The 23,317-nt window shown below is 44.4% G+C and overlaps 1 protein-coding gene and 2 pseudogenes across 3 annotated transcripts in view; all 3 read right to left on the reverse strand.

Annotated features, from left to right (window-relative positions):
• Nucleotides 1–272: 272 nt before the first annotated feature.
• On the reverse strand, nucleotides 273–1,046 carry LOC122738971 (annotated as a pseudogene).
• A 420-nt stretch (nucleotides 1,047–1,466) lies between these two features.
• Nucleotides 1,467–4,080, reverse strand: LOC122738972 (annotated as a pseudogene).
• NLRC5 (NLR family CARD domain containing 5) overlaps nucleotides 3,711–23,317 on the reverse strand; it is a 98,642-nt gene continuing 79,035 nt past the window's right edge. For 2 of the 3 annotated variants that reach the window (XM_043988811.1, XM_043988812.1), the window contains exons 32-49: nucleotides 22,539–22,622; nucleotides 21,547–21,633; nucleotides 20,238–20,318; nucleotides 17,825–17,953; nucleotides 14,485–14,568; nucleotides 14,096–14,179; nucleotides 12,692–12,775; nucleotides 12,245–12,328; nucleotides 11,293–11,376; nucleotides 9,320–9,403; nucleotides 8,246–8,329; nucleotides 7,988–8,065; nucleotides 7,428–7,511; nucleotides 7,248–7,319; nucleotides 6,817–6,900; nucleotides 6,331–6,414; nucleotides 5,816–5,899; nucleotides 3,711–5,275 (exon numbers count right to left, since the gene is read on the reverse strand). In XM_043988811.1, coding sequence (XP_043844746.1) covers nucleotides 5,200–5,275; nucleotides 5,816–5,899; nucleotides 6,331–6,414; nucleotides 6,817–6,900; nucleotides 7,248–7,319; nucleotides 7,428–7,511; nucleotides 7,988–8,065; nucleotides 8,246–8,329; nucleotides 9,320–9,403; nucleotides 11,293–11,376; nucleotides 12,245–12,328; nucleotides 12,692–12,775; nucleotides 14,096–14,179; nucleotides 14,485–14,568; nucleotides 17,825–17,953; nucleotides 20,238–20,318; nucleotides 21,547–21,633; nucleotides 22,539–22,622 — 1,531 coding nt within the window. In that variant the 3' untranslated portion in view covers nucleotides 3,711–5,199. Of the gene's footprint in view, nucleotides 5,276–5,815; nucleotides 5,900–6,330; nucleotides 6,415–6,816; nucleotides 6,901–7,247; nucleotides 7,320–7,427; nucleotides 7,512–7,987; nucleotides 8,066–8,245; nucleotides 8,330–9,319; nucleotides 9,404–10,535; nucleotides 11,170–11,292; nucleotides 11,377–12,244; nucleotides 12,329–12,691; nucleotides 12,776–14,095; nucleotides 14,180–14,484; nucleotides 14,569–17,824; nucleotides 17,954–20,237; nucleotides 20,319–21,546; nucleotides 21,634–22,538; nucleotides 22,623–23,317 lie in introns of those variants that run through there. The other variant, XM_043988813.1, reaches the window with a different exon arrangement.

Below are 23,317 nucleotides of genomic sequence, written 5' to 3' on the forward strand. Positions count from 1 at the left end.
TTCCCTCCCCCCTCCCCTAGACAGCAGGTAATCTGATATAGGTTATATATATATATATATATACACATAGCTATATTACTTTCTAACTCTTCCCCGTGCGACCTCACCGGTAGTGGGGTAGCGTCTGTAGTAGGACTGTTCTCTTTGTCATGAACCCCTTGTGTCAGACTAGCCACTATGCCTCCAAGTACCTTTTCCCTACTTCATCTTTGGTTATATTGCCTCCTGGTATATTCTCCCCCCTATTCTCAACCCCCCTTTTCTTTTTGTTATCATGACATAGAGATGTTCACAATAGGATATTGTCTGACCACCAAGAGGCAAGTGGTGACAGCAGCATCCTGCAAGGTACCATCCAATGCAGACTTAGGAATTGAAAAGTTTGTGCTCATTTTCTCAGCTACATTTGAGCTGGACAATGGGTCAGCAAAATGTTTGAACTAGGCCATCAGGTCTTGAGCATTCTTCTCAGGTTCTTTCACGGATGTGTTAATCTGGCTGGTAGGCTTTGGAACCACTGTTGGCTTTGGGATGGATGGAAGGCTGTCTGGGCTCTCTTTCTAGCCTTGTAGGGATGACTACATATCATGCATATTTTTGTCTAGAATCTTTGAAGGGAGGAAACTTAATGATGAAGATGGCTTGGGTTCTATCTCTCCAGGTACAGACATGGCCATGGGGTGTGTTCTGCTTATTCCCAAAGATGCCTGTCTACTCTTGGTTGAAGTCCCCCTCATACAGGGAAGATGAATTGAGAATTTCATTTTAGCAGTTGAATGTCATCCTTGTTGGTCACTTCTGACTATAAGGTGCCTTTCTCTACCAGTTTTAGGTCCAACAGTTCATCAATGGCTCTTGAGCATGGACCATAGCTACATTTTCCCTTCTAAGGTGGAAAAAAACATTCTTTCCATCCTCGGTTAAGTATGTCAATTTCTTGTTAGGGTTTTCCTCATCTAATGCTGTCTGTGGATCTGGCTGCTCTGGATCCTCTTCTGTTTCTTGGCACTCTCCTTTTTTTGGCATTTTCAATTCATTTGTTTGAATTTGTAAAGCTTTTCTTTTCTTTTTTTTGCGGGGCAATGAGGGTTAAGTGATTTGCCCAGGGTCACACTGCTAGTAAGTGTTAAGTATCTGAGGCTGGATTTGAAGTCAGGTCCTCCTGAATCCAGGGCCCATGCTTTCTTTCTTTCTTTCTTTCTTTCTTTCTTTCTTTCTTTCTTTCTTTCTTTCTTTCTTTCTTTCTTTCTTTCTTTCTTTCTTTCTTTCTTTCTTTCTTTCTTTCTTTCTTTCTTTCTTTCTCTCTTTCTAGTGAGGCAATTGGGGTTAAGTGACTTGCCCAGGGTCACACAGCTAGTAAGTGTTAAGTGTCTGAGGCCGGATTTGAACCCAAGTACTCCTGACTCCAGGGCTGGTGCTCTATCCACTGCGCCATCTAGCTGCCCCCCCCCATGCTTTATCTACTGAGCTAGCTAGCTGCCCCAATGTAAGCTTTTCAACAGTGAGCTTTGTAACTTTGATGGATGACTGTCATGGAATATGAGGCTTTTTCCCCCAGAAATGAAGTAAGATACTTTGTTAGCACATGAGACAGGAGGTTACATCCACTCACTCAAGGAAGAAGCACTTTTGGACACACGGTTTTCTTGAATTTGTGAAAGTAGAGCTTTGCATGGAACACTTTGGCTTGGACCTTCAGAAACTTTGCTATCCGCTCAGAAAGGTCTGGGTCAGACTCTGGAGACACATTTTTCATCCCCAGCCAAGCACTCAGCATTGTCAGAGTACTTTATGTACTTTATGATTAGTCAGGTGTCAGAGGTAGAGCAGCACCAGCTTGTCTCCACTTCCCGGTAGAACTTACACAAAGGGCTCTGCAAGGCCAATCTTTGCAGAAAAGAGAAGTGGAGGCTCTGTCACTTGCATCACTTTCCTTGCTTGAGTTTGTCCTGGGAACCCTGGAAGTGAAAAAATCTCACCAGTTTGTTTTGTTTTATTTTGCGGGGCAATGAGGGTTAAGTGACTTGCCCAGGGTTACACAGCTAATAAGTGTCAAGTGTCTGAGGCTGGATTTGAACTCAGGTCCTTTTGAAGCCAGGGCCGGTGCTTTATCCATTGCACCACCTAGCTGTCTCCGTTTGTTTTCTTCTCATGACAAGAAGTGAATCCTCTTTTGATGTAGTTCAATCACTTTGAGAAGATTCATGTAGGTTCAAGTCTCAATGGAGTGGAATAGCTCAAGCTTGGTGTCTGGGGGTTCCTCTAAGGCTATAACATGTTTATCTCCATTTTCCTCCTTTTGCCTTGATAAGGGATCGTTTTCTTTTCCAGTAGTAGTCCTGCTGCATCTCATTCACAACTGACTTGTCTTGACTTTGGACATGTTAGTCATAACATTTTCTGGAGTAGCATCTGTATCCTTCCGTGTTTCTAAGTTCCTTTTGTCCTTTCTCTTTTTCAGTTGTTGACGATTGAGGGGAAGGAGCAGGAAAATAACAGGAAAGGAAAAATGAGATCACCTGGCAGTCCTATACCTCCACCTGAGTCTGTTGCTTCAAGGCATCCACTCAGTCCTCCATTCTTCTGTTTGTCCTGCTGGTGTCAGAGCAGTCTAGTAGCAGCTGCAGCAGCCCTAGGTCCCACATAAATGGGAGGAGAGGGGAAGGGCATAAAGGGCAGGAGAAGGAGGAGGAGATGGAGGAGGAGCCCTGGGTTACTCTTTGGATGGGGACCCTCTACCCCTATGCACAACCCACAACCCCATCTGGATTGGGGCCAGTTAAATCAACAAGTATTTAACAAGCACCTATTATGTTTCAGACACTGCCCTAAGCACTGGGGTTACATAGAAAGGCAAAAATGCTCCCCATATTCAAGGAGCTCACAGCCTAATGGAGGAGACAACATGCAAACAATGATGACCAAACAAAATACATACAGGATAAACTGGAGATAATTTCAAGGGAAAAGCACTAATGTTAAGGGGAATTTGGAAAGGCTTCATGCAGAAGTTGAGATTTTGCTGAGACTTAGAGGAAGCCAAGAAAATCAGGAGATAGAGATGAGGAGGGAGAGGCTCTAGAAACTGTGCTAAGGATACTCAAATGGATCTGGGATCTCATGATAGGGATGTTCCCTCCAACGATGCAGATTGCAATCCATCCATATTTGAACATTCTGTGTAACTCTTGTCATATGCTCCCATAAATATGCCACTGGGGGCCTACCCAGGGTACTGGGGGCTTTCTTTGACTTCCCTGTGTGTCTCAAGAAATGCCACTATATCACATGCAGTCAGTTAGTTATCCCTTGATCCAGCCCCACGACTGGTTCATCTCTGTCGATCCTATATTTCTTTGATGACATTGATTTATGTGTTGCTGACTATTTACACCCACCATGCACCTCTCCATCTTATCTGTGTTTAATTCTTCAAAGGCAGTAGTTTTCCATGCAGCAAATATAGTACGATGTTGCTCCTCAAAAGATGGTCCTTTGTTACTAGGGGAAGTCTGGAATCTAGGACCCAAAGATGTAATGTAACAGTGTCTGCCTTTAAGGGTGTCATCCTTGCCTACAGCAGCCCTTAATGAACTTCCCTTCTCTGAATTCCTGCCTCATAATGTGCTACTTACCACATATCACCTTGTATTTTTCAATTGTGGTTCTGTGTGTCTTATCTCTCAAAGAACAACCATCACAATTCTGACTTTTCACGACATCTTAATGTTTATTAACACATTAACACATTTGAGGTAGGTATTTCAAATAAAATATTTAGAGCTGGGGAAGAACTTGGAGGCCACCCTGTCCAACTCTTTCATTTTACAGATAAGGAAACTGAGGCCCACAGAAGTTAAGGTAACTCTGGGCCTCCGAATCATTTATCAGTGCACTTTTCATTTTAGCAAGTTAGTTCAAGTAATATAATCTCTATTTTATAGAAGTAGAAACCTAGCTTCAGAGAGGATCAAAAAGTTACAAAACAAATTAAAGGGGTCCTGAAGCCAAGACCCCTCCTCTCAGAACCAGTGTAAATCCACATGCCTGGAGGGTTTTTTGTGTACCCTCATACCTCATATTGCACTGCCCATGCCTTTACAAAGAAAGGCAAAAAATGCCTTTCTCTTGTGGCTGACAGCTTCCTGAGGAGGCAACATGAAAAAATGATGTGCAAACAAGATATTCAGTAGTTGTAGAAAAAGGAAAGGAAAGCCCAGAGGACCCTCGTAGGAAACCTAAACTGGTAACGTTACACCACTGAACAATAGAATTTCAGAGGTAGAAGGTCATTTAATCCAATCCCCTCATCATAGAAGGATGTCTTGAGCAGCACCTGATGAGAGAGCTGGGACTAGAAGCCCCGGCTGTCTGGACCCTGTGGCTGGTGCTTTTTTCTATATGCACACTGGCTGCTTAGGTCCCTGCTATCCCACCTTCCTCCCCAGCCCAACTGAAAGGTCTAGTAAGGAAGCTGGCTGGAGTGTTTCCCCAGTTCAGTCATCCTGGGAATGAAGTATATACATACTTAAATTTTTAAAAATACAGATATAAAAGAACTCAAACTGTTGCCAACTGATGCCAACAGGAAGCTGGTTATGCTTCTCTCCCTGCAAATACAGATTGGATCATAAATGTAGAGGAAGAAGAACACCTCAAAGGTTCAATTCCATCATTTTACAGACAAGGAAACATGAGGCTCAGAGAAGTGAAAAGATTTGCCTAAAGTCACAGAGATAATAAGCCTAAGAGGCTAGATTTGAACCTGGGCCCTCTAACTCCAGAGAGCCATTGCTTTCTTTCCAGAGTACCACTCTGGTCTCTTAGGGCTCTAAAATGTTCTAGTTAGAAGGGAACTTTACAGATCATCTACTTCCACTTATTTTACAGATGGGCACACTGAGGGCAGAGAGCATGAAACACTTGCCAAATTTCACACCAACTGGCAATGGGCCTGCCCCGTTCAGACCAACCCTTCTTTGAGGGATATTGTGGGAAGAGGAGGGATCTGTCTGGGAAGTCTCATTCCATTGACCCCACATCAGGGACATTCCAGGACAAGGAGAGGCTGCCCTGGGTACCCTGAGTGGGGACAGCAGCTGAATCTGGCTGGTTCCCCACTCTGCAAAGGGAGTATACATCCACCCTGCATGGATTGGTGAGCCTAAGGGAGGAGCCCTGGGCCTCTACTGGCGATGGTCAGGAGAAGTTCAGTCTGGGATCCTGCCTCTGGAGCAACTGGACTACATCCTTGGGGACTGGATTTTTCCACAGGCTGCAGAGAAGATGGATAGGGAGGGAATCAGAGGCCACAGAGCTCTTTGTTGTATTCCCCAGAGAAAATAGGGCCATAGGTTCACAGATTCATGCCTAGAAAGGAACTCAAGGGACATTTAGTCTAACTCACTCATTTTATGACCCAGAGAGGTTATAAGGGACTTAGTCACACAGCTAGTAAGTGGCAGAACCTGGACTCAAACCCAGGGCCTCTAATTCCAAACCTTGGGTACTTTACACCATACTTGGTTTCCCCATGATGCTGGAAATGGGGGCTATCCTGCTCTTCCAGTGGAGCCTCCCAGCTTGTCCCTTCTGCCCCATTTCTTCCTTCTCTAAGGCCGCATCATTTTTGGTGGAACCTGGCTTTCCCTTCTTATTTAGCTGAGTCCCTGACTTTTCCCATGGGAACTCCTTTATATTTGTTCAAGGTGGGAAGGCAGGTTAGCGCCATCTCCAAGCTCCACAAACTGCTTCACATGCTGCCCTGGGAAAAAGGGAAAGGAAGGGCTCCTGAGAAGCTAGAACCCATGTTTACCATATGACTTGAATTCCGGAACCCTCGGCTAGCCCCTTGGCCAGCAGCTGTGCTCCCAGGGAACCGATCTGATTGCCCTCCAAACTTTCCAACGGATGAGAGAAGAAAGAAAGAGATAATGGGGTGAGGTCAGAGGCACAGGTAAGAGAATGAAGTTATTATTCCCTCCCTTCATCCCAGACCTGGGCCTGGCTAGGAAGGATAAGGCTTTTTTTTTTTCTTGGTGGATTCCTCCTTGAGCAATCAATGCCCCTCCCCAGAATCAGGACACTCTGTTGGGATGAAGAATACCATCACAGGGGACCTCCCTAAGTGCCAGGGCAGAGAGGCTGTGGGAGAGTGACTCAGGGAGGCTGCGAGATGACCTTTGTTTAGAGGCAAGGGGATGGACTTGAAGACCCTTCATCCAGCCTATCCCAGACCCCCTGCTCTTTCATTAATTCTTCCCTGCACCTCTCTCATGAATTGGACCCTGCTTCCTCTTTCTCTCTCCCTTACAATGTCCCCATACTCACTCCAATTTCTTCAACTGGTGCATCTGAGATAGAGCATGGGCTAGCTCAGTGGCCCCTTCGTTTCCAAGGAAATTCCAGGCCAACCTGTGGAAAGCCTCAAAGATCAGGAGGAAGACGGAGGGAGGAGGGGTACAAGTGCTGAGGGGGGGAAAGGAGTCTCCCAGGATAGGAGAGAGTTCTGACACAAAGGGAGGAGAATGGATTTGGATTGGGGGGAGAGAAACCTAGGAATCAGAGGCTCAGGAGAACCCTGCATCCCAGGCTTACACTAACACCATAACAATCACTCCTATTGTATAAGAGTTTGCAAAGCCCCTCTGTATTGATGACCCCAATGCATTCTTACATCTTCCCCAGGGAAACAGGGCAGGGTTTATTAGTCCCACTGTATAGGTAAGAAAACTAAGGCTTAGAGTGACCTGACCAAGATGCCATTAGGGACAAGAACCAGTCCTAACTTTCTAGCCATGGGTGTTTTGTACTCACAGGATCTCCTGTAGGCCATGACAGAGAACCAGGCTGCTGACAAGAGGTTTGGCCATTTGGTCGTTAATCTTGCAGGATGTGAGGCTGAGAGAGGATAGGGAGATTTGGCTGGGAGAGCCCTGAACAGAGACCCCATCAAGCTCCCCTAGGTCCTGCCCAGCCACCCTAGTCATTGGGAGTCGGAGTTGGGAATGGCCTAAGGTGGAGAAAGCTGTAATTAGGGAGAGTCCAAGGCAGGTGAAGCTCCTGGCATCCCTGAGGGGCTACCCCTGTGAGCTAGGCAGGGGATGGGGTTATGGTCCTTGGACCTTGCCCAGAATGAGAGAAGCGGGGTCCTTGACCTCATGCCCCATAGAAGGCAGGTCTAGGCCTCTAGGGGAATAAGAAGGAACACAGCCTTTCCTCTAGGAAAACAAGGCAGGGGGACTTACTTAATCTTTCTGAGCTTCAGGAGTCCCTTTGAGAGGGGTAGAATCCCTTCGGCACAGATGTTTTCCGCCAAGCTGCCAGGTAGATGAGAAAGGTCAATGAGAGGCTTCCCCAGCTATACCTCAGCCCTTCTCCTCTCTCTCTCCCTCCTTCCCTTTCCTCCCCAGGCCCTCTTCCTTTACCTGATCTCTTCTATCCACTGGCATCCGGCAAGTGCCTGGCCCAGGCTCAGTGTTCCATCGGGGCCAATACGGTTGGAACAAAGACTGGGTGAGTAGAAAAAACAACGTGTAAGAGCTACCCGGGGGGCAGCTGTGGGTATAGGGACATCTGAGTGGATGAAGAAAAGCTGACAGACTTTCCCACTTCCAGCTCTCCTTCAGCCTGAACATTTACCCACAGATGACATCTCCCAAACAAGGTGACCCCTTTGTGGAAGTTCAATAGACATGGTTCTTCTGCCGCCTCTGAGGTTTCTCCCCTCCCTGGCAACCCCGCTCTTAGGCCCCTGGATCTCTCACTGCTGCACCCCATGATAAATGGAAATCACCTAAATCACTATTTCACAGAAGGCCAGTCCGGCTGGCTAGTCTCTCTTGGCCAGCAGCTCTGCCCACATCCTTCTGGCCCCATACGCTACCCTCTGCACCATCCTCCCCAGGAGTCGATGGGTATCCCTCCCTTCCTCTCCTCCCCCATTTGCCATACCACCATCGTCCCTCCCCCCAGCACAGACACTCACTACAAGACTCTCAAGTGATGCGGCAGGTTCTGGGCCAGCCTTAGGGCCATCGGGTCTCCCATTGCATTGGCCCCTAAGCTGAGAGGAAAGAAGCGACCGAGGTTACACAGGTTACACTCTGGTCCCTTCACTCTGCCCCTATCATGAGGATCCTGGATCACAAAAATCAGGAGGGATGGGAGAAGGGGAAGACTGGGCTAGGGACGCCGGTAAAGGAAATAATCCTCCCATCCCCCATTTTCAGGGGGCAAAACTCACTGTAACTCCTCCACTTGGACACAGAGCGCCAGTGCCTCAGCTAGCCTTCTGCCTCCCTCTGGGCTGATGCCATTCCACGAGAGGCTAAAATGTTCCCCACCCCCGCCAGAAAGAAGCCATGTCACACACATATGAAGTTATATTGCATAGTTTGGAGAAGAGAGGACCCAGGAAACAGAAGTCACTTCCTGTTCTACTCTCCCCCATCATTCCATCTCTTCCCCCCCACCCCCACCCCATATAGAGGGATACCCTCCCCCATGCTCTTCTTTCACATACATGGAAGTTACGCCATAGGTACCCTCTTCCAAGTTATTTCAGATCCACACCCCAGGACCCTTAGAGATATCCATCTTAGCCACATCCTACCCACTGAGGACCAACCCCAACCCCAACAAAATTTTCCCAGGCTCCTTAGCCAGATTTCAGTCTTGAGTTTCTGTACCTAAACCAGGCACCTATACTCTATGCCCTGTGTCCTCGTTTAGATCTCAGTGGAGCTCTCTTGCTGAGAGTCAGTCTGTCTAAGTCCTGGGGAAGCACCAGGATAATAAAATAGAAAGAACATTGGATTGAGAGTCAGAGGACCTGGGTTCAAATCCAAGTTCCACAACTTACTAGCTAGGTCAGTCATTTGGCTTCTCTTGGCCTGTTTCCTCATTTGTAAAATGAAGGGGGTGGATTATGGAGGACTCTAAGGTCCCTTCCAAATCTAAAACTATGATCTTATGAACCCAGAGTGGTCACCAACTTCCGACTATCTGGAAATGCCTGGTCCCTGCTCCCCAACTCTTTTATAATAAGCCTTTTGGTTTCTGGTCTTGGAACACTGCATGTGAATTCCAGTCTGCCACCAGAAGGAGGTCTCATGGATGTGAAGGGGGGGGGCAAGGGTTTTGGGAGTTGGGCTGAAGCTCCAAGGCCATGTAGCTGCTCTATGAGATTGGATTCCTCTCCTCTCCTCCCTCCCCACAACACCCTGGGGAGATATTCATCTCCTCATGAGCCATAGCAGTCCTGATTTGGGGGGATGTGGTGGAAAGGGGAAGTGTTAATATTTCCCAAGTTACTCACTCAATCTTTCTGAGCTTCAGCAATTTGGGCAGGATAGCTGATAAATGCTGCACCCCAGCATCTTCAATCTTGTTATGGCTCAAGCTTGGAGATAAAACACAGTATTACTCAGGCAAAGACATTCCATGGAGTTTTAGATTTAGTAGGCTTCTAATTCTATCCAGCAGATGTGTGCTGTTGGTTACCAGGGAATCTGGGCAAGGCAGTGGGGGGATGATCCAGTGCAACCCACGGCTGGAAGTACAAAGCAATAGCTGACATCCATGTAACTGCTAATGTAAGGGTTACGCATCACTTTTCATTGGAATAGGTACTAGACCTATGATTTTATTAGTATACAGCATTTCCAGAAAGAAAGGAAAGGGGGGAGGAAAGGAAGAAGGGAGGGAAAGAGGAGCATTTATTAACTGCTGCAGGTACAGTGCTAAGTGCTCTACAATTATGATCTCATTTAATCCCAGATGAAGAAACCTCTTCTACTATAGTAGATCAGCACCTTTTGTGCAACTTAAAATCTTAAAAGAGTTGCCAAGAACACTGAAGGGTTATTTGCATGTGTATGTGTGTACATGTATGTGTGTACATGTATGTGTGTACATGTATGTGTGCACATGTATGTGTGCACAGGTATGTGTGCGCGTGTATGTGTGCACGTGTATGTGTGCACGTGTATGTGTGTATGTGTATATAGATGACATATCATATGACTATGCTACTCACGGGGTATGACAGCACCATGTATGCATGTGGATCAGTCAATCAATGAGTATTTATTAAGCATCTGTAATATATCAGTCATTGTGCTAGGCATTGTGGATACTCATGCAAAGAATGAAACAATCCTTACATGCAAGGAACTTGCATTCTACATATATCTATATGAATATAAATATGTATATATACATGTCTATGTGTATATAAACACATGTAGAATGAGAGTTCCTTGCATACAAATACACATCTAAACATATACACATACATCTAACTATAAAGTGACTACAAACATATGTGTGCATATACATATAGATGTATATATTCATGCACATGTATTTATACATGTATGCATATGTATAGGAATGTGTATATATATACATATATGAAATAGTTAAGTACAAGGTAGTTTGGGAAGGAAGGCACTAGCAATTGGGAGGATCAGGAAGGGCTTCATATAGGAGGTGGGCTTTGAACTATATCATATCGGAAAAGAGGAGCTCTCCAACTTGGAGGTAAGGAAGCTTTTTGTTCCAGGCATGTGGACAGCCAATGCAAAGGCACAGTGTTGTGTGTGAGGACAGAGAGAAGGATAATTTGTCTGGACTGGGGAACGCTGGGGCGGGGGTGGGGGGTAGGGAGTGTCCACAGAAGCCGGAAAGATTGTTTAGGACCAGATGGTGAAAGGTTTTAAAAGTTAAAAAAAAGTTACAGAGTTAAAAAGCATTTCTATTTGATCCTTGAGTCAGTAGGTAACCCAGAGGGTTGGCTGAATAACAGAATCAGGTGGCCAGTTCTGCATTTAAGGAAAATGACTTTTGTAGCTGGGTGTAGATGGACCAGGTGGTGAGAGATGAGGCAGGGATACTACTTGGGAGGCTTCTGCGATGATCTAGGGGAGGAGATGTGGCCCCAAACTAGATTGATAGCTGTGCCAGTGCCAAGAACAGCATTATTGTCATCTCTGACTTTTATTGGTGGTGATTTTTCAGTCATGGACACTCCATGAGTTCCCATAGTCCCTTAACACCGAAACAACATTCCTCTGTTGCTCTTTGAGCCCCATTCCCTTATGCTTGCTCTTTAGGAGACTGAGCTTTCCATTCATTTTATAAAGATCCCAGGGGTGTTCAGGACTCCTACAAATGAAAAGATGTGGGAGGTGATGAAAGGGGAGACAGGAATCAGAGAAATGACTGTCTTCTGTCCCACACTTGGCACTTCTGAGTTTGAGAGGCTAGAAAAAGGGCAGATAGACTTACTTTAGATCTTCTAAGTTGGTAGCATCCTTGAGAGAATCTGACAGGTAGAAGCAGCTGTTGCTGCTGAGGCCACTGTTGCTCAAACTGTGGAGAGATTTGGGAAAACATCCCCAGCAGCCATTAGCTCAGGGCTTAAACTTGGGTGGTAAAGTCCAGATGAGAAGACTGGGGGTAGGGCAGGAGTTTGAGGGTAGAACAAGCTTCTTCATGTGGGTTGGATGGGATGGACATTACCAGTTTTCATGATGTCAAGATAGTGGATGGACCCTTGGGGGCCAAGGGACAGATGATACCAGGGCATTGAGGGAGCCCTTGAAGGGTGGGGTGGAGATGCAACCTGACATCCTCTGTTCTCATGCCCTAAGAAATGCAGAGGCAACCTTGCAGCTTACTAGATAACTTCCCAAACATTCACTGGAATAACTTGACTCTGTTCCTATTCTTCTCATTGCATAAATTCCTAGAGACCATAGCCAGGGGTGGAGAATAGGGCTGTCTTATCAAGGCAAATTAAGGGTATTTGGAGATTTACAGCTTGAAGGGATCTTGGGATCTAGTACAACTCCCTCATTTTACAGATGAGGAAACTGAGGCATCAAGAAGTGAAGTAGGGGGGCAGCTAGGTGGCACAGTGGATAAAGCACTGGCCCTGGATTCAGGAGGACCTGAGTTCAAATCCAGCCTTAGACATTTGACACTTATTAGCTGTGTGACTCTGGGCAAGTCACTTAACCCTCATTGTCCTGCCTCCCCCCTAAAAAAAGAAGTGAAGTGGCTTGTTTAAGGTCTCACAGGTGGTAAGTAGGAGTCAAATCCAGATCCTCTGACTTCAGATCTATTTCTGCTTCTGCTATACATGGCTACCTCTGGTCACTAAAGACTATGGGATTAGTGGGGTGAAGGTGGCTGCACTGAACTACTTGGGGGTCTAATAAACACAGGATGAACTTACTCAAGTCTCTGCAGGAGAGGCATTCTCTGAAGTTTCTTGGCTAGATTCAATGCCAGGTCATCATCCAGTTGCAGAGAACTGAGGCTACAGGGAGAGGAACCCAGGACAATTCAGATTGAGCACCTCAAGGAAATGTGCTGATATGATAATTTAAATGCTGTTTAACCAATATCTGTTCTGGAAAGAATTCTGCCCTTTTAGAAAAGTGTTATAGCTGAGAGTCTTGCAATTCCAAATTCTAGATTAGAGACAAATTGTAAAAGTTGTTCTTGCTAAAGGAACATTTGGATTGCAATTTCAGGGCAGAGAAGGCTTAGGGAAGGACAGGACCAAGGAGTTAGTCCACCTAAGAATAGTTTATGTTGAAGTGAGATAACAGGGCAGCATTCTCCCCCTCCCTCACCTCTACCTTCACCTCCACTGCCTTAGAAACATCACTCTACTTACTTCAGACTCTTAAGTTGGTTCTTCCGTTCCAGAGCTCCCATGAACATCCTGGTGCCTTCTACACCGAACTTATTCTTAGATAGACTGGAAAGAGCCAAGAACAAAGTAGGGGGTGGTCATGTCCTTGTACCACCCCCTACTCTGGGTCCCCAGAGGCCATCTCTGGGCTCTCTTCTGCATAAGATTTCTGGCTCTGGACCACAACTCCTGACCTCCTCCCAGAACTAGTCCACCTCTCTGGGACCCAGATGAAGGGAATGATACTGGCTGCTATGCTCTTGGGTCCATAGCAGCCCCAGCAGTATCTGAGGATGGCAAGGAGACTATGGCTGGGCAAACAAGGGGACTGTAGGCCTGGTACCTTTTGTACACTGGAATCTCCAATAGCAGGATATAGTGGGAAGGCAGGCTTAGATCCCAGAGGATCAGGGATATGGGCAAGGAAAGGGAGGGTAGAAGATCACATCTGGCCAGTATCTAGCAAATACAGTTGGCCTGTGTCAGCTTCCTGTAAACTGCTCTTCAAAGGACCTTCTAGCTAAAAGCTATGGACAGTGGAGCCAGAAATGAGAGGTTTGATATACAAGCATGTAGAAGTAAGGAGGGGCAGGGGATGAGTGTTCTCTTTTGAGAAATGGAGAATTAGGGGAAGCTGGATGGTACAATGGCTAAAGCAAAGACCCTGGAGTCAGGAGGACCTGAGTTCAAATCTGGTCCCAGACAATTACTAGCTGTGGGACCCTGGGCAAGTCACTTAACCCTGATTGCCTCCAAAAGAGGTGGGGAGATTGAGGTCCAATGAAGGGAGAGACTTGTCTAACAAGGTCACACAGCCTTCACAGACATTTTCTTTTTTTCTTTTTTTTTTTTTTTTAAGTGAGGCAATTGGGATTAAGTGACTTGCCCAGCGTCACACAGTTAGTAAGTGTTAAGTGTCTGAGGCCAGATTTGAACTCAGGTACTCCTGACTCCAGGGCCGGTGCTCTATCTTCTGCGCCACCTAGCTGCCCTGACATTTTCTTATACAATGTTTTACAACATTCCTTTGAGACAAGCTAAAGATGAAGAAACTGAGGCTCAGAGAGGTAAAGTCACTTGCTAAAATGACACAAAGTCACAGCAGATCAGTGATAGAGTAGATAAAAAGTAGATCACAAGTAGATCACAGTGACAGAAAGTAGCACTCGGGTCTTCTGATCCCTAGGTGCCTGAGCTTTTTTGTTCTACCACTTCCACAAACTGTGCCAAGGAAAGACACAGTGTCAAAGTCTGGGATTATTTTAAATACTTTCGGTTGAGTCTCAGAAGGTTCCACTGACCATGTTTTCAGATACTCCTTCCTCAGGACCTGCCCCCATCAGCATGGTGACCATACCTTTGTTAGGACCCATCAGCACAACTTACTCTAGCTCTTCCACAGTGTGGCAGTGACTCAGCCCAGATGCTACCTGGGATAGCCCCTCAGGGCTCACCATGCTGTCTGTCAGCCTGGCAAGGAAATAAGAACAGTAATGTTTGGTTTAGTGTTCACTAGCATGGGGAAAGGGGTTTGGGGAGGGGTAGAGAAGGGATCAGGGAGCATCCGAGGGTCATCAGGAACTGGAGAGAAGACTCTCTTTCCCTGAATAGACTGTCCCTTCCCAACTTTCTGGGATCATTCCTCTATAGACTATCTAAGAATCAGGAAGTACACTAGATGACTTTCAGTTCAAGTGTTTGGGAACAGCAGTATAAGACTGAGGGGGCTGAGCCAAGCTGTACGGGAAACATCATTTAAAGTTTTCATGTTGTACCTGAGGTTCTTCAGCTCAAGGAAAGACAAAAGCAGAGTCTTGAGCAGCTGGCTGCTGGTGTCACACAAGTGAACCTGGGACCAGCTGCGTGAGAAAATAAATTGGAAAACATTAGAGCTAGAAGTGATGCTGGAGGTCATTCAGTACAAACCTTTGTTTTAACGGATGCACAGTTCTTTTCACCATCCCACCCTTGCCTTTGTTGATAAAAATGTGCTCATGCCCAAGTCAGCTGCATTCTGCCTTCTGAATCACAGACTTTTATGGCTGAAAAGGACCTTGGCAGCCATCTTAGACTAACCCATATCCAAAGGAAATTCCTTTTAGAATGTATCCAACACATCCAATGGGTGGGGAAGGGTCATCTAGTGCTTGTTTGAAGAGTGGGGGAAATGACCATGCCTGGAAGCAGGTCATTCTTATCCTGGACAGAGCTAGTTACTAGAAAGCTTTTCCTGCCCCCAAACTTACATTTTCCTTGTTGTAACTTCTCCCATTGCTCCTAGTTTTATTTCTACAGGCCCCAAAAGAATAAGTCTAATCCCTCTTCCATATGATAGTCCTTTCAATGACAGCCCTTTAAATACTTAAATTGTCCCTCCTGAGCCTCTTCTCCAGGCTAAACACCCCAAGCTTCTCTGATCAATCCTTATATAAGATGGGCTCAAGCCCCTTTACCATCCTGCTGACAACATGTGATTTGACCTGGGCAGAAAACACTGATAATATCTCCTTATTCCTGGAACCTGTGACTCTCTCTCTCTTTTTTTTTTTTTTAGTGAGGCAATTGGGGTTGAGTGACTTGCCCAGGGTCACACAGCTAGTAAGTGTTAAGTGTCTGAGGTTGGATTTGAATTCAGGTACTCCTGACTCCAGGGCTGGTGCTCTATCCACTGCACCACCTAGCTGCCCTTCCATGACTCTCTTAATGTAGTCCAAGATGGCATTAGCTTCTGATGGTTCCCCATCACATTGCCAAGTCATATTGACCTTATACTTCATGAAAAAAAAAAAACACCCTGATCTTTTTCAGAACAACTGCTATCTGTCCATGTGAAGGTTATCTTTTTGTACCTAAATGTAAGGCTTTTACCCTCTCTTGAATCTCATCTTACCTAGATTCAGCACAATGTGCTAGCTTGTCAGCAGTCAGTTAACATATTTTAATCATCTACTATATTCCAAGCTCTGTGCTCAGTGCTGGAGATATAAAATAAGGCAAAAGACTCCCTGCCTTCCAGGGGCTTACAATCTAATGGGGGAGACAACATACAAACTGATATAGAGATATACACACATATATGTATATGTGCATATACACATACACACATATATGCACATGTATGTATATATACATATATATGTATGTGCATATATATACATATACACTTAACTGCCCCCTCTGTTGGCTTTTAAAACCCTTTTCTATCAGGGGCAGCTAGGTGGCACAATGGATAAAGCACCGGCTCTGGATTCAGGAAGACCTGAGTTCAAATCCAACCTCAGACACTTGATACTTTCTAGCTGTGTGACCCTGGGCAAGTCAATTAACCCCCACTTCCCTGCAAAAAAAAGAAAGCCAACAGAGGATTTTATATTTGATCCTGGAGGTGACAGGGAGCCACTGGAGTTTATTGATTGGGGTGGGGTTAGATCAACACTTCTTTTGGGATCCTGACTGTCATCCAGTGTGCTGGCTAGCCATCCTAGCTTTGTGTCATCTACCAATCTAAGGATCATGCCACCTATATCTTCGTCCAAGTCAACGATAAAAAGGTTAAACAACATAGGGTCAAACGTAGGTCCCTGAGGGTACTCTATTGGAGACCTCTGGCTAAGGTGACATTAGACTATTAACAATTACACTTTGAGTCTGATTCCTCAGCTAGTTCCAAATCCATCTAATTGCTTTTAACATCTGGTTCACTTTTCTCTGTCTTTCCCACAAGATAGTATGGCAAATATTTTGCTAAAATCTAAGTGTTCAGTTGTTTTTCAATTGTGTCCTCTTTTTGTCTCCATTTGGGGTTTTCTTGGCAAAGATACTTCAGTGGTTTGCCATTTCCTTTTCCAGATAATTTTGCAGATGAGGAAACTGAGGCAAACGGGGTGAAGTGACTTGCCCAGGGCCACGCAGCTAGTAAGTGACTGAGTCCAGATATGAACTCAGGAAGAGAAATCTTCCTGATTCCAAGCTTAGTACTCTATCCACTGCACCACATAGCTGCCAAAATCTAAAACGACATCTACAGCATTCTCCCAATTTGCTAGAATTAGTGACCCTGTCAAAAAAGGAAATGATGTCAGCCTGGCATGACCTGTCCCTGAGGAAGCCATGCTGGCTCTTCTTGATACTGCTTCCTTTGATAGATATTCATTGACCATCTCTTTTTTTTTTTTTTTTTTTTAGTGAGGCAATTGGGGTTACGTGACTTGCCCAGAGTCACACAGCTAGTAAGTGTTAAGTGTCTGAGGCCAGATTTGAACTCAGGTACTCCTGACTCCAGGGCCGGTGCTCTATCCACTGCGCCACCTAGCTGCCCCCCATTGACCATCTCTTAAATGATCCATTCTAGAATTTTCCCAGAAATTAAAGTTCACAGGCCTATGTGGTTTACAAATTCTGTTCTCTTCCCTTTTATGGAAAGGGTTAATGTGCTCTTCTCCATGGAATTAATTTTCCCATTTACCACGATCTTTTAAAAAATTATTTTTTCAATTGACAAAATTTTTTTTTCACTCCTATGACCTTTCAGATATCACTGACAGCAGTTTTACCACCTGAGGATATACCTTATCTAGGTCAGGTAACTTGAATTCATCAACTGGATGGTCTCTTCCTAGCTCCTCATTCTCAGTTAGTCATTTCTGTTCTGTCATTGCCAATGCCAAACAAACAAACAAACTCAAAACAAAACCCAGAAGCAAAATGAGATTTGGGCAGTTCAGCCTTCTCTGTTGTTGGTTATTATTGTCCTATCCCCTTTGGGATGTGGAAGTAGACCACGTGGGTCTTCCTGAACTTAATCAGTACTTTTATTATTTAATTTTTTTTTTTTTGCAGGGCAATGAGGATTAAGTGACTTGCCCAAGGTCACACAGCTAGTAAGTGTCAAGTGTCTGAAGCTGGATTTGAACTCAGTTCCTCCCAAATCCAGGGCAGGTGCTTTATCCACTGCGCCACCTAGCTGCCCCCACTAGTACTCCTAATCTCTGATACAACACAAGGGACAGACATTTGGAGCTTGTACCAAGGTCACTGGCTCACCTAGACCAGGATTTTTGACATAACCAAGGAGTAGAAAGATAAATGGGGACTGAGCCTTAGAGATATACTCACCTAAGCTCCTGTAGTCTGAGGTACTTTTCAACCACCTGACTGATGACAAAGGTCTGTCTGGCTCCTGGGTCATACTCGGCCAGTTTATAAGGAAAGGTCTGGCTGGCTCCTAGGTTACACTGGGCCAATCTGTAGGGAAAATGGGGGAAAGGAGATTCAGCTAAATTACACAAGATGCCTACTTTTTGCTAGGTACTGGGTATACAAAGACAAAATGATAGTCTCTGCCCTTAAAAAGCTTACATTTCTTTTACATAAGGTCTATAATCCTATGTCTCTCTTCAGCTCTTCTCAGCCTTAAGAAATTATTTCACTTCTTAGAGGAGGTGATTTACAGAAACACCTCCACGGGAAGGGATCATATGCAAATTCAGGAAAGTCATGGGTTCATTATGGGCTTCATCACTTAGCCTTGGGTCCATGAAGTTGTTTTTAAAAAATATTTTAACAATCGCATTTTAATATAATTGGTTTCCTTTGTAATCCTGTGCATTTTATGCCTTAAAAAACATGATTCTGAGAAGGGGTCCATAGGTCCAGCTTGCTAAAGGGTCATGACACAAAAAAGGTTAAGGATCCTTCTCTTAGTGGGTTTTAACATAAAGTTCAGGGTTGCTAGGACCTGTAAGCTCCAGATGAACATGTCAAGTTAAGTCTTTACTAATAGGATGTTAGAGGGGAAATCCCCCAACATGGACTTTCAATTATGGTCACCAAAGACCCTCTGGAATTTCATTTGAAAGTGAAAGGGGGCCAAGAGTGTCCAACTCTGCTCTGGGGAGGCTGGAGTTGATGGACAATAAGAGCCCAGCAGTTCTGGTTGCAAGGTTAAATCCAATCAGGTGTCCACACTAAGTCCTTAACCAATATGGTGAGCCACTGGGCCTGGGAAAGAGAGGATGAGGGAGCAGTAGGCTGCCTAAGGAAGGGCAAAGTGGCCCAAGCTGGAAATAGAGCAGATCAAAGCTTTGTGTTGATCAGCAATAGTATCCTGCCATGAATTGCTACTGTACTTCCAGCTGGTGAATAGGAGGAACAGTAGAAAAGGTAAAAGAAGGAAAAGAAGAGAGGTAGGAGGAATAGGAAAAGGAAGAAGAAGATGAAGAGGAGGAGGAGAAGGAAGAAGAGAAAGAGGAGGAAAAATAAGAGGGAGAGAGAAGAAAAGGAACAGGAAAAAATGGAAGAGAACGAAGAGAAGAGAAAGGAGAAGGAGGGGAGAGGAAAGAAGAGGAAGAGAAGGGGAAGAAAAAGAGGAGGAAGAGAAAGAGAAGAAGAGGAGGAGAATTAAGAAGAGAAAGAGTAGGAAAGGAAGAAGGAGAAGAGGGAAGGGGAAGAGGAAGAAAAACTTGAAGAGGAAGAGGAGAAGTAGGAAGAGAAAGAGGAAAAGGAAAAGGAGGGGGAGGAGAAGGAGAAAGAGGAGGAGGGAGAAGAAAGAAGAAGAGCAGGATGAAGAGAAAGAGGAAAAGGAGAAGGAGGGGATGAGAAAAGGAAGAAGAGATGAAGGGAAAGAAGAGGAAGAAGAGAAGAAAGAAGAGTAATAGAAAGAGAAGGAGAAAAAGAGAGAAGAGAAGAAATAGAAGGGGGAGGTAGATTTAGAAAAAGTTAGAAGTGACCCAGGCTGAAGATGCAAGCAGCTTCAATAAAAGTGTATCTGAATTCCTGCATGATAGGCCCCTCCAGTGTTGTTAAGTGAAACTGTAAGTTTGGGACCTTTCTCTTGTAGATCTCACAATGCCCTTGTTTGTATCACTCCAATTGACTTGTCTTATCTTGTATTGTAACTATTGTGTTTATGTTATATTCACCTACCAGACTATAGACTCTATGAAAGTAGAGTCTATGCCTCATTTAAACTTTGTATTTCCCCCAGAACCTAGCCTAGAGCTCTGCACAGAGCAGACGCTAAATAATTGTTTGTTGAGTTGAGTTGAGTTCCTTGATTTATAATTCTGTTCTATAGGCTGCAACTTCATCAGTGCATGCAATTGCCCACTAGGTGGGGACAGAGAGAATATGGATGGCTCCGTGCAATCCATCCCTGTTCCTGTGGAAAGAACTCAAAGTACATGCCTCATGGGTCAAGAGAATCATCTTGATATGGGCAAAATAGCCATCAGCTCTGCCCAGGGGATAGACTTGTCTATATAACTCTGAAACAGGGCACTTAATAATGCCATGGTATATATCAAGTTAATATTGACTTATCAAGGTTAATAGATGAAATGATCCAATCTCCATGCCATGGGATAAGAAGGACTTCTACTGAGTCCTGGGATGAAATTAACCATGGAAAGGGCTCTTGGGGCTTTATTTACCCCTGGGCTTCAGTCCATCCACCCCAACCCCACTCACCCTAGACTCAGTCTACCACAACATGGAGATGCTGAAGACCCACTGGACTACTGGAACTTACCTGAAAGTTGTGGCTGCAGAATTCTTTGTTTGCTGGGGAAATGCCTCTTCAATATGGAGGAAGGAATGTTCTCTGGAGATGCTAGGGGGAAGAGGGTTATGCCTAAGAGGAAGGGATGTAACTGGGGGCAGCTGAAAAGGTAGAGGGAGGAGAGTCTTCTATCTGGACCTTTATAGTTACATTATTATAGGATCACAGATTTTAAGTTAGAAGGGACCTCAGAGGTCATGAAGTCTAACTCTTCCTATTTTATAGATGAGGAATTGAGACCCAGAGAAGTTAAGGGACTTGTCCAGGGTCATACAACTAGTGTCTGAGGCAAAATTCAGATCCAGGTCTTTCTGAGTAATCTACATGTTATGCCATGATATCAGTGAAAATATATCAAGGATTAGATGACCTTGAATGCTGCTCCTAAGTAGCTCTATAAGTAATTTTTTTCTTTCAGTGTATGATCCTTGACTTCCTAGAATCATGGAATAATAGAGTTGGAAGGCACTTTCAGAATCTTCTAGATCAGGGAGAAGTGACTTGCCCAACATCACAAAGCTAGTAAATTATAGAGCTGGGTCTCAGTCCCAGGTTTTCTGATTTCAATTCTTTTCACGAGAACTCCTTGCCCACTCTCTCTATCTTTAATGATCAGAAATTCTAATTCAAAAATTTCAAATAAAAAAATCTCAAATTCAATTGCAAATCAATCCATTTTCTTCTTTAATAACGGTGCCACAAGAGGGTAAAGGGTTATTTTGTATCATCTATAATTCTCAATGCTCTTTCTGTTTGCAGTTCTCCCCTGTCCTCCAAAGAGAAGAACTAGAATCAGAGATGGAAGAGGCTTGGTAATTCTCTAGTCTAACCCCATCATTTTACAAATGAGGAAACAAAGACTTGTCCAAGGTCAATTGTTCAGTTGTTTCAGTAATATCTGACTCTTTGTGACCCCATTTGGGATTTTCTTAGCAAAGATACTGGAGTGGCTTGTCATTTCCTTCTCCACCTCAATTTATAGATGAGAAAACTGAGGCAAACCGGGTTAAGTAACTTGCCCAGGGTCACACAGGCCAGATTTGAACTTCTGAAGATGAGTCTTCCTGACTCCAGGTCCAGCACTTTACCCAGTGAGCCACTTAACTGCCCATAAATAAATCCAAATTCTCTAGCTCCAGATCCAGCATTCTTTCCACTGCATCATTGCTAAGGCACTGTCATTCATGGAACCATCCCCAAAGCTGACAGGAATGAATTTACATGGTGGGGTCTGATGTTAGAAACCATGGGTCCCTAAGTGCTTTCCCTGCTCCCTTACCTTATCTTGGTGATGTTGCCTGATGCCTGGACACTTGCCTGCAGCAGGGTGGTAACACTGGCTGTCTTTACCCATGGCTCTTCAACACTGTAATTAGAATCAGATATGGACTTCTCAGAACCAGAAGGGGACAAAGGGAACCTGAAGCCCATTTAACACTTTTTTAGTCCCTTTTTTGTTCTTGTCTATTTTCCTTGGACTTAGGTCACAGAGCACAGAAAACTGAGAAACAACTCTTTGGTGGTAGGAGTGGCAATAGAGTAGTCAAAGGAGATTCTAGGTTCTTCAAAAAAACGTGTTCTACTCATGGTGGGAAATGTTCTCCACATCCAGAAAAAAGAACTGTGGATTCTGAATGCAGATTGAACCATACTGTTTCTACTTTTTCTTTTCTTTTTTGATTCTTCTTTCATAACATGACTAATGCAGAAATGTGGTTTGATTGTACATATATAACCTATATCAGATTGCTTTATGTCTTGGGGAGGGGAGAGGGAAGGGAGGGAGAGAGAAAAATTTGGAACTAAAAATCTTATGAAAACAAATGTTGAAAACTATCTTTACATGTAACTGGAAAATAATAAAATACATTTATGATTTAAAAAAACTGTTTGGCTCTTCTCAGCAGTCCAATGATCCAAAACAATTTCAAAGAACTCATGATAGAAAATGTTCTCAACATCCAGAAAAAAGAACTGTAGGTTATGAATGCAGATTGAACCATAACGTTTTTACTTTTGGACTGTTTTTTCCCTTCTTTTTTGAGGTTTTTCCCCTGTGCTCTGATTCTTCTTTCACAACATGACTAATGCAGAAATATGAAAAAAATCAAACTAAACTGTTGTAGGTGCACCAATAAAAAACTCCAACAACTCCAGATATCTTGGTTCTGGACACTACAAAACAAGTCATGAGCTTCCATTTCCTGTATCCCACCTTTGATATACATCAAAGGGTTTCCCCAACTTAACTAATTCTGTGTGCAGACATACCTGATCCTCAGTATCCCTGATGGCATCCTTACTTCATTCAGGAGAAGTTGTAGCCCTGGCAGTGATACTGTATTATTGGTCAATCTAGGAATAGAGAATTTTGGAATGAAGCCCAAACCCAGACTGAGTGTAGGGGTTGAAGAATGGAAAACAAATTTTTCCCATGAACATAATAAGGACTGCCCCAGGGAGCCAGAGTCACCTGAGGAGAACTGAAGAGGGAGGGGGATATTGAGGCAGTGGTATATCTTCCTTGATTAGTTGGATCTGGCCCCAGGATGGGACAGTACCCCAGAAGGAATTCTAGTTGTTAGACAATAGGAAGAAGGATGAGAAGTAGTGGAGAAAGCACCAGGCCATCTCTTTAAGACATCCCTTGCCCAATCTTCCAGTGACATCACATGGGACGTTACCAGTCACAAAATAATAATGATGACAATGCCCCTATGATTGGATACTGCTTTACTTTTACCTATAGTGTTCTTTCACATACTATCACATATAATACCATTTTATCCTTAAAGCAATCCTGTGCATTAGGCAATGCAGGGATTATTATCCCCATTTTGTAGGGGAGAAAACTGAAGCTCAGCAATAGTAAGTCAACACTGATTGTGATTTTTTACTTATTGGCAGGACCACCGGAGTTCAATTTTGGGCTTGGATCCTTTAGCTGATGATGGTACAATCTATGGAAACCTAAAAATATCAGTTGCTCAGCTGATACTTCAGGTAGGTGGATAGCAGCTGGAACCCTGGACTAGAGCCACTATTCTGGG

Source organism: Dromiciops gliroides, chromosome 2 (genome assembly GCF_019393635.1).
Source record: "Dromiciops gliroides isolate mDroGli1 chromosome 2, mDroGli1.pri, whole genome shotgun sequence".
In the NCBI taxonomy this organism is placed as follows: domain Eukaryota; kingdom Metazoa; phylum Chordata; class Mammalia; order Microbiotheria; family Microbiotheriidae; genus Dromiciops; species Dromiciops gliroides.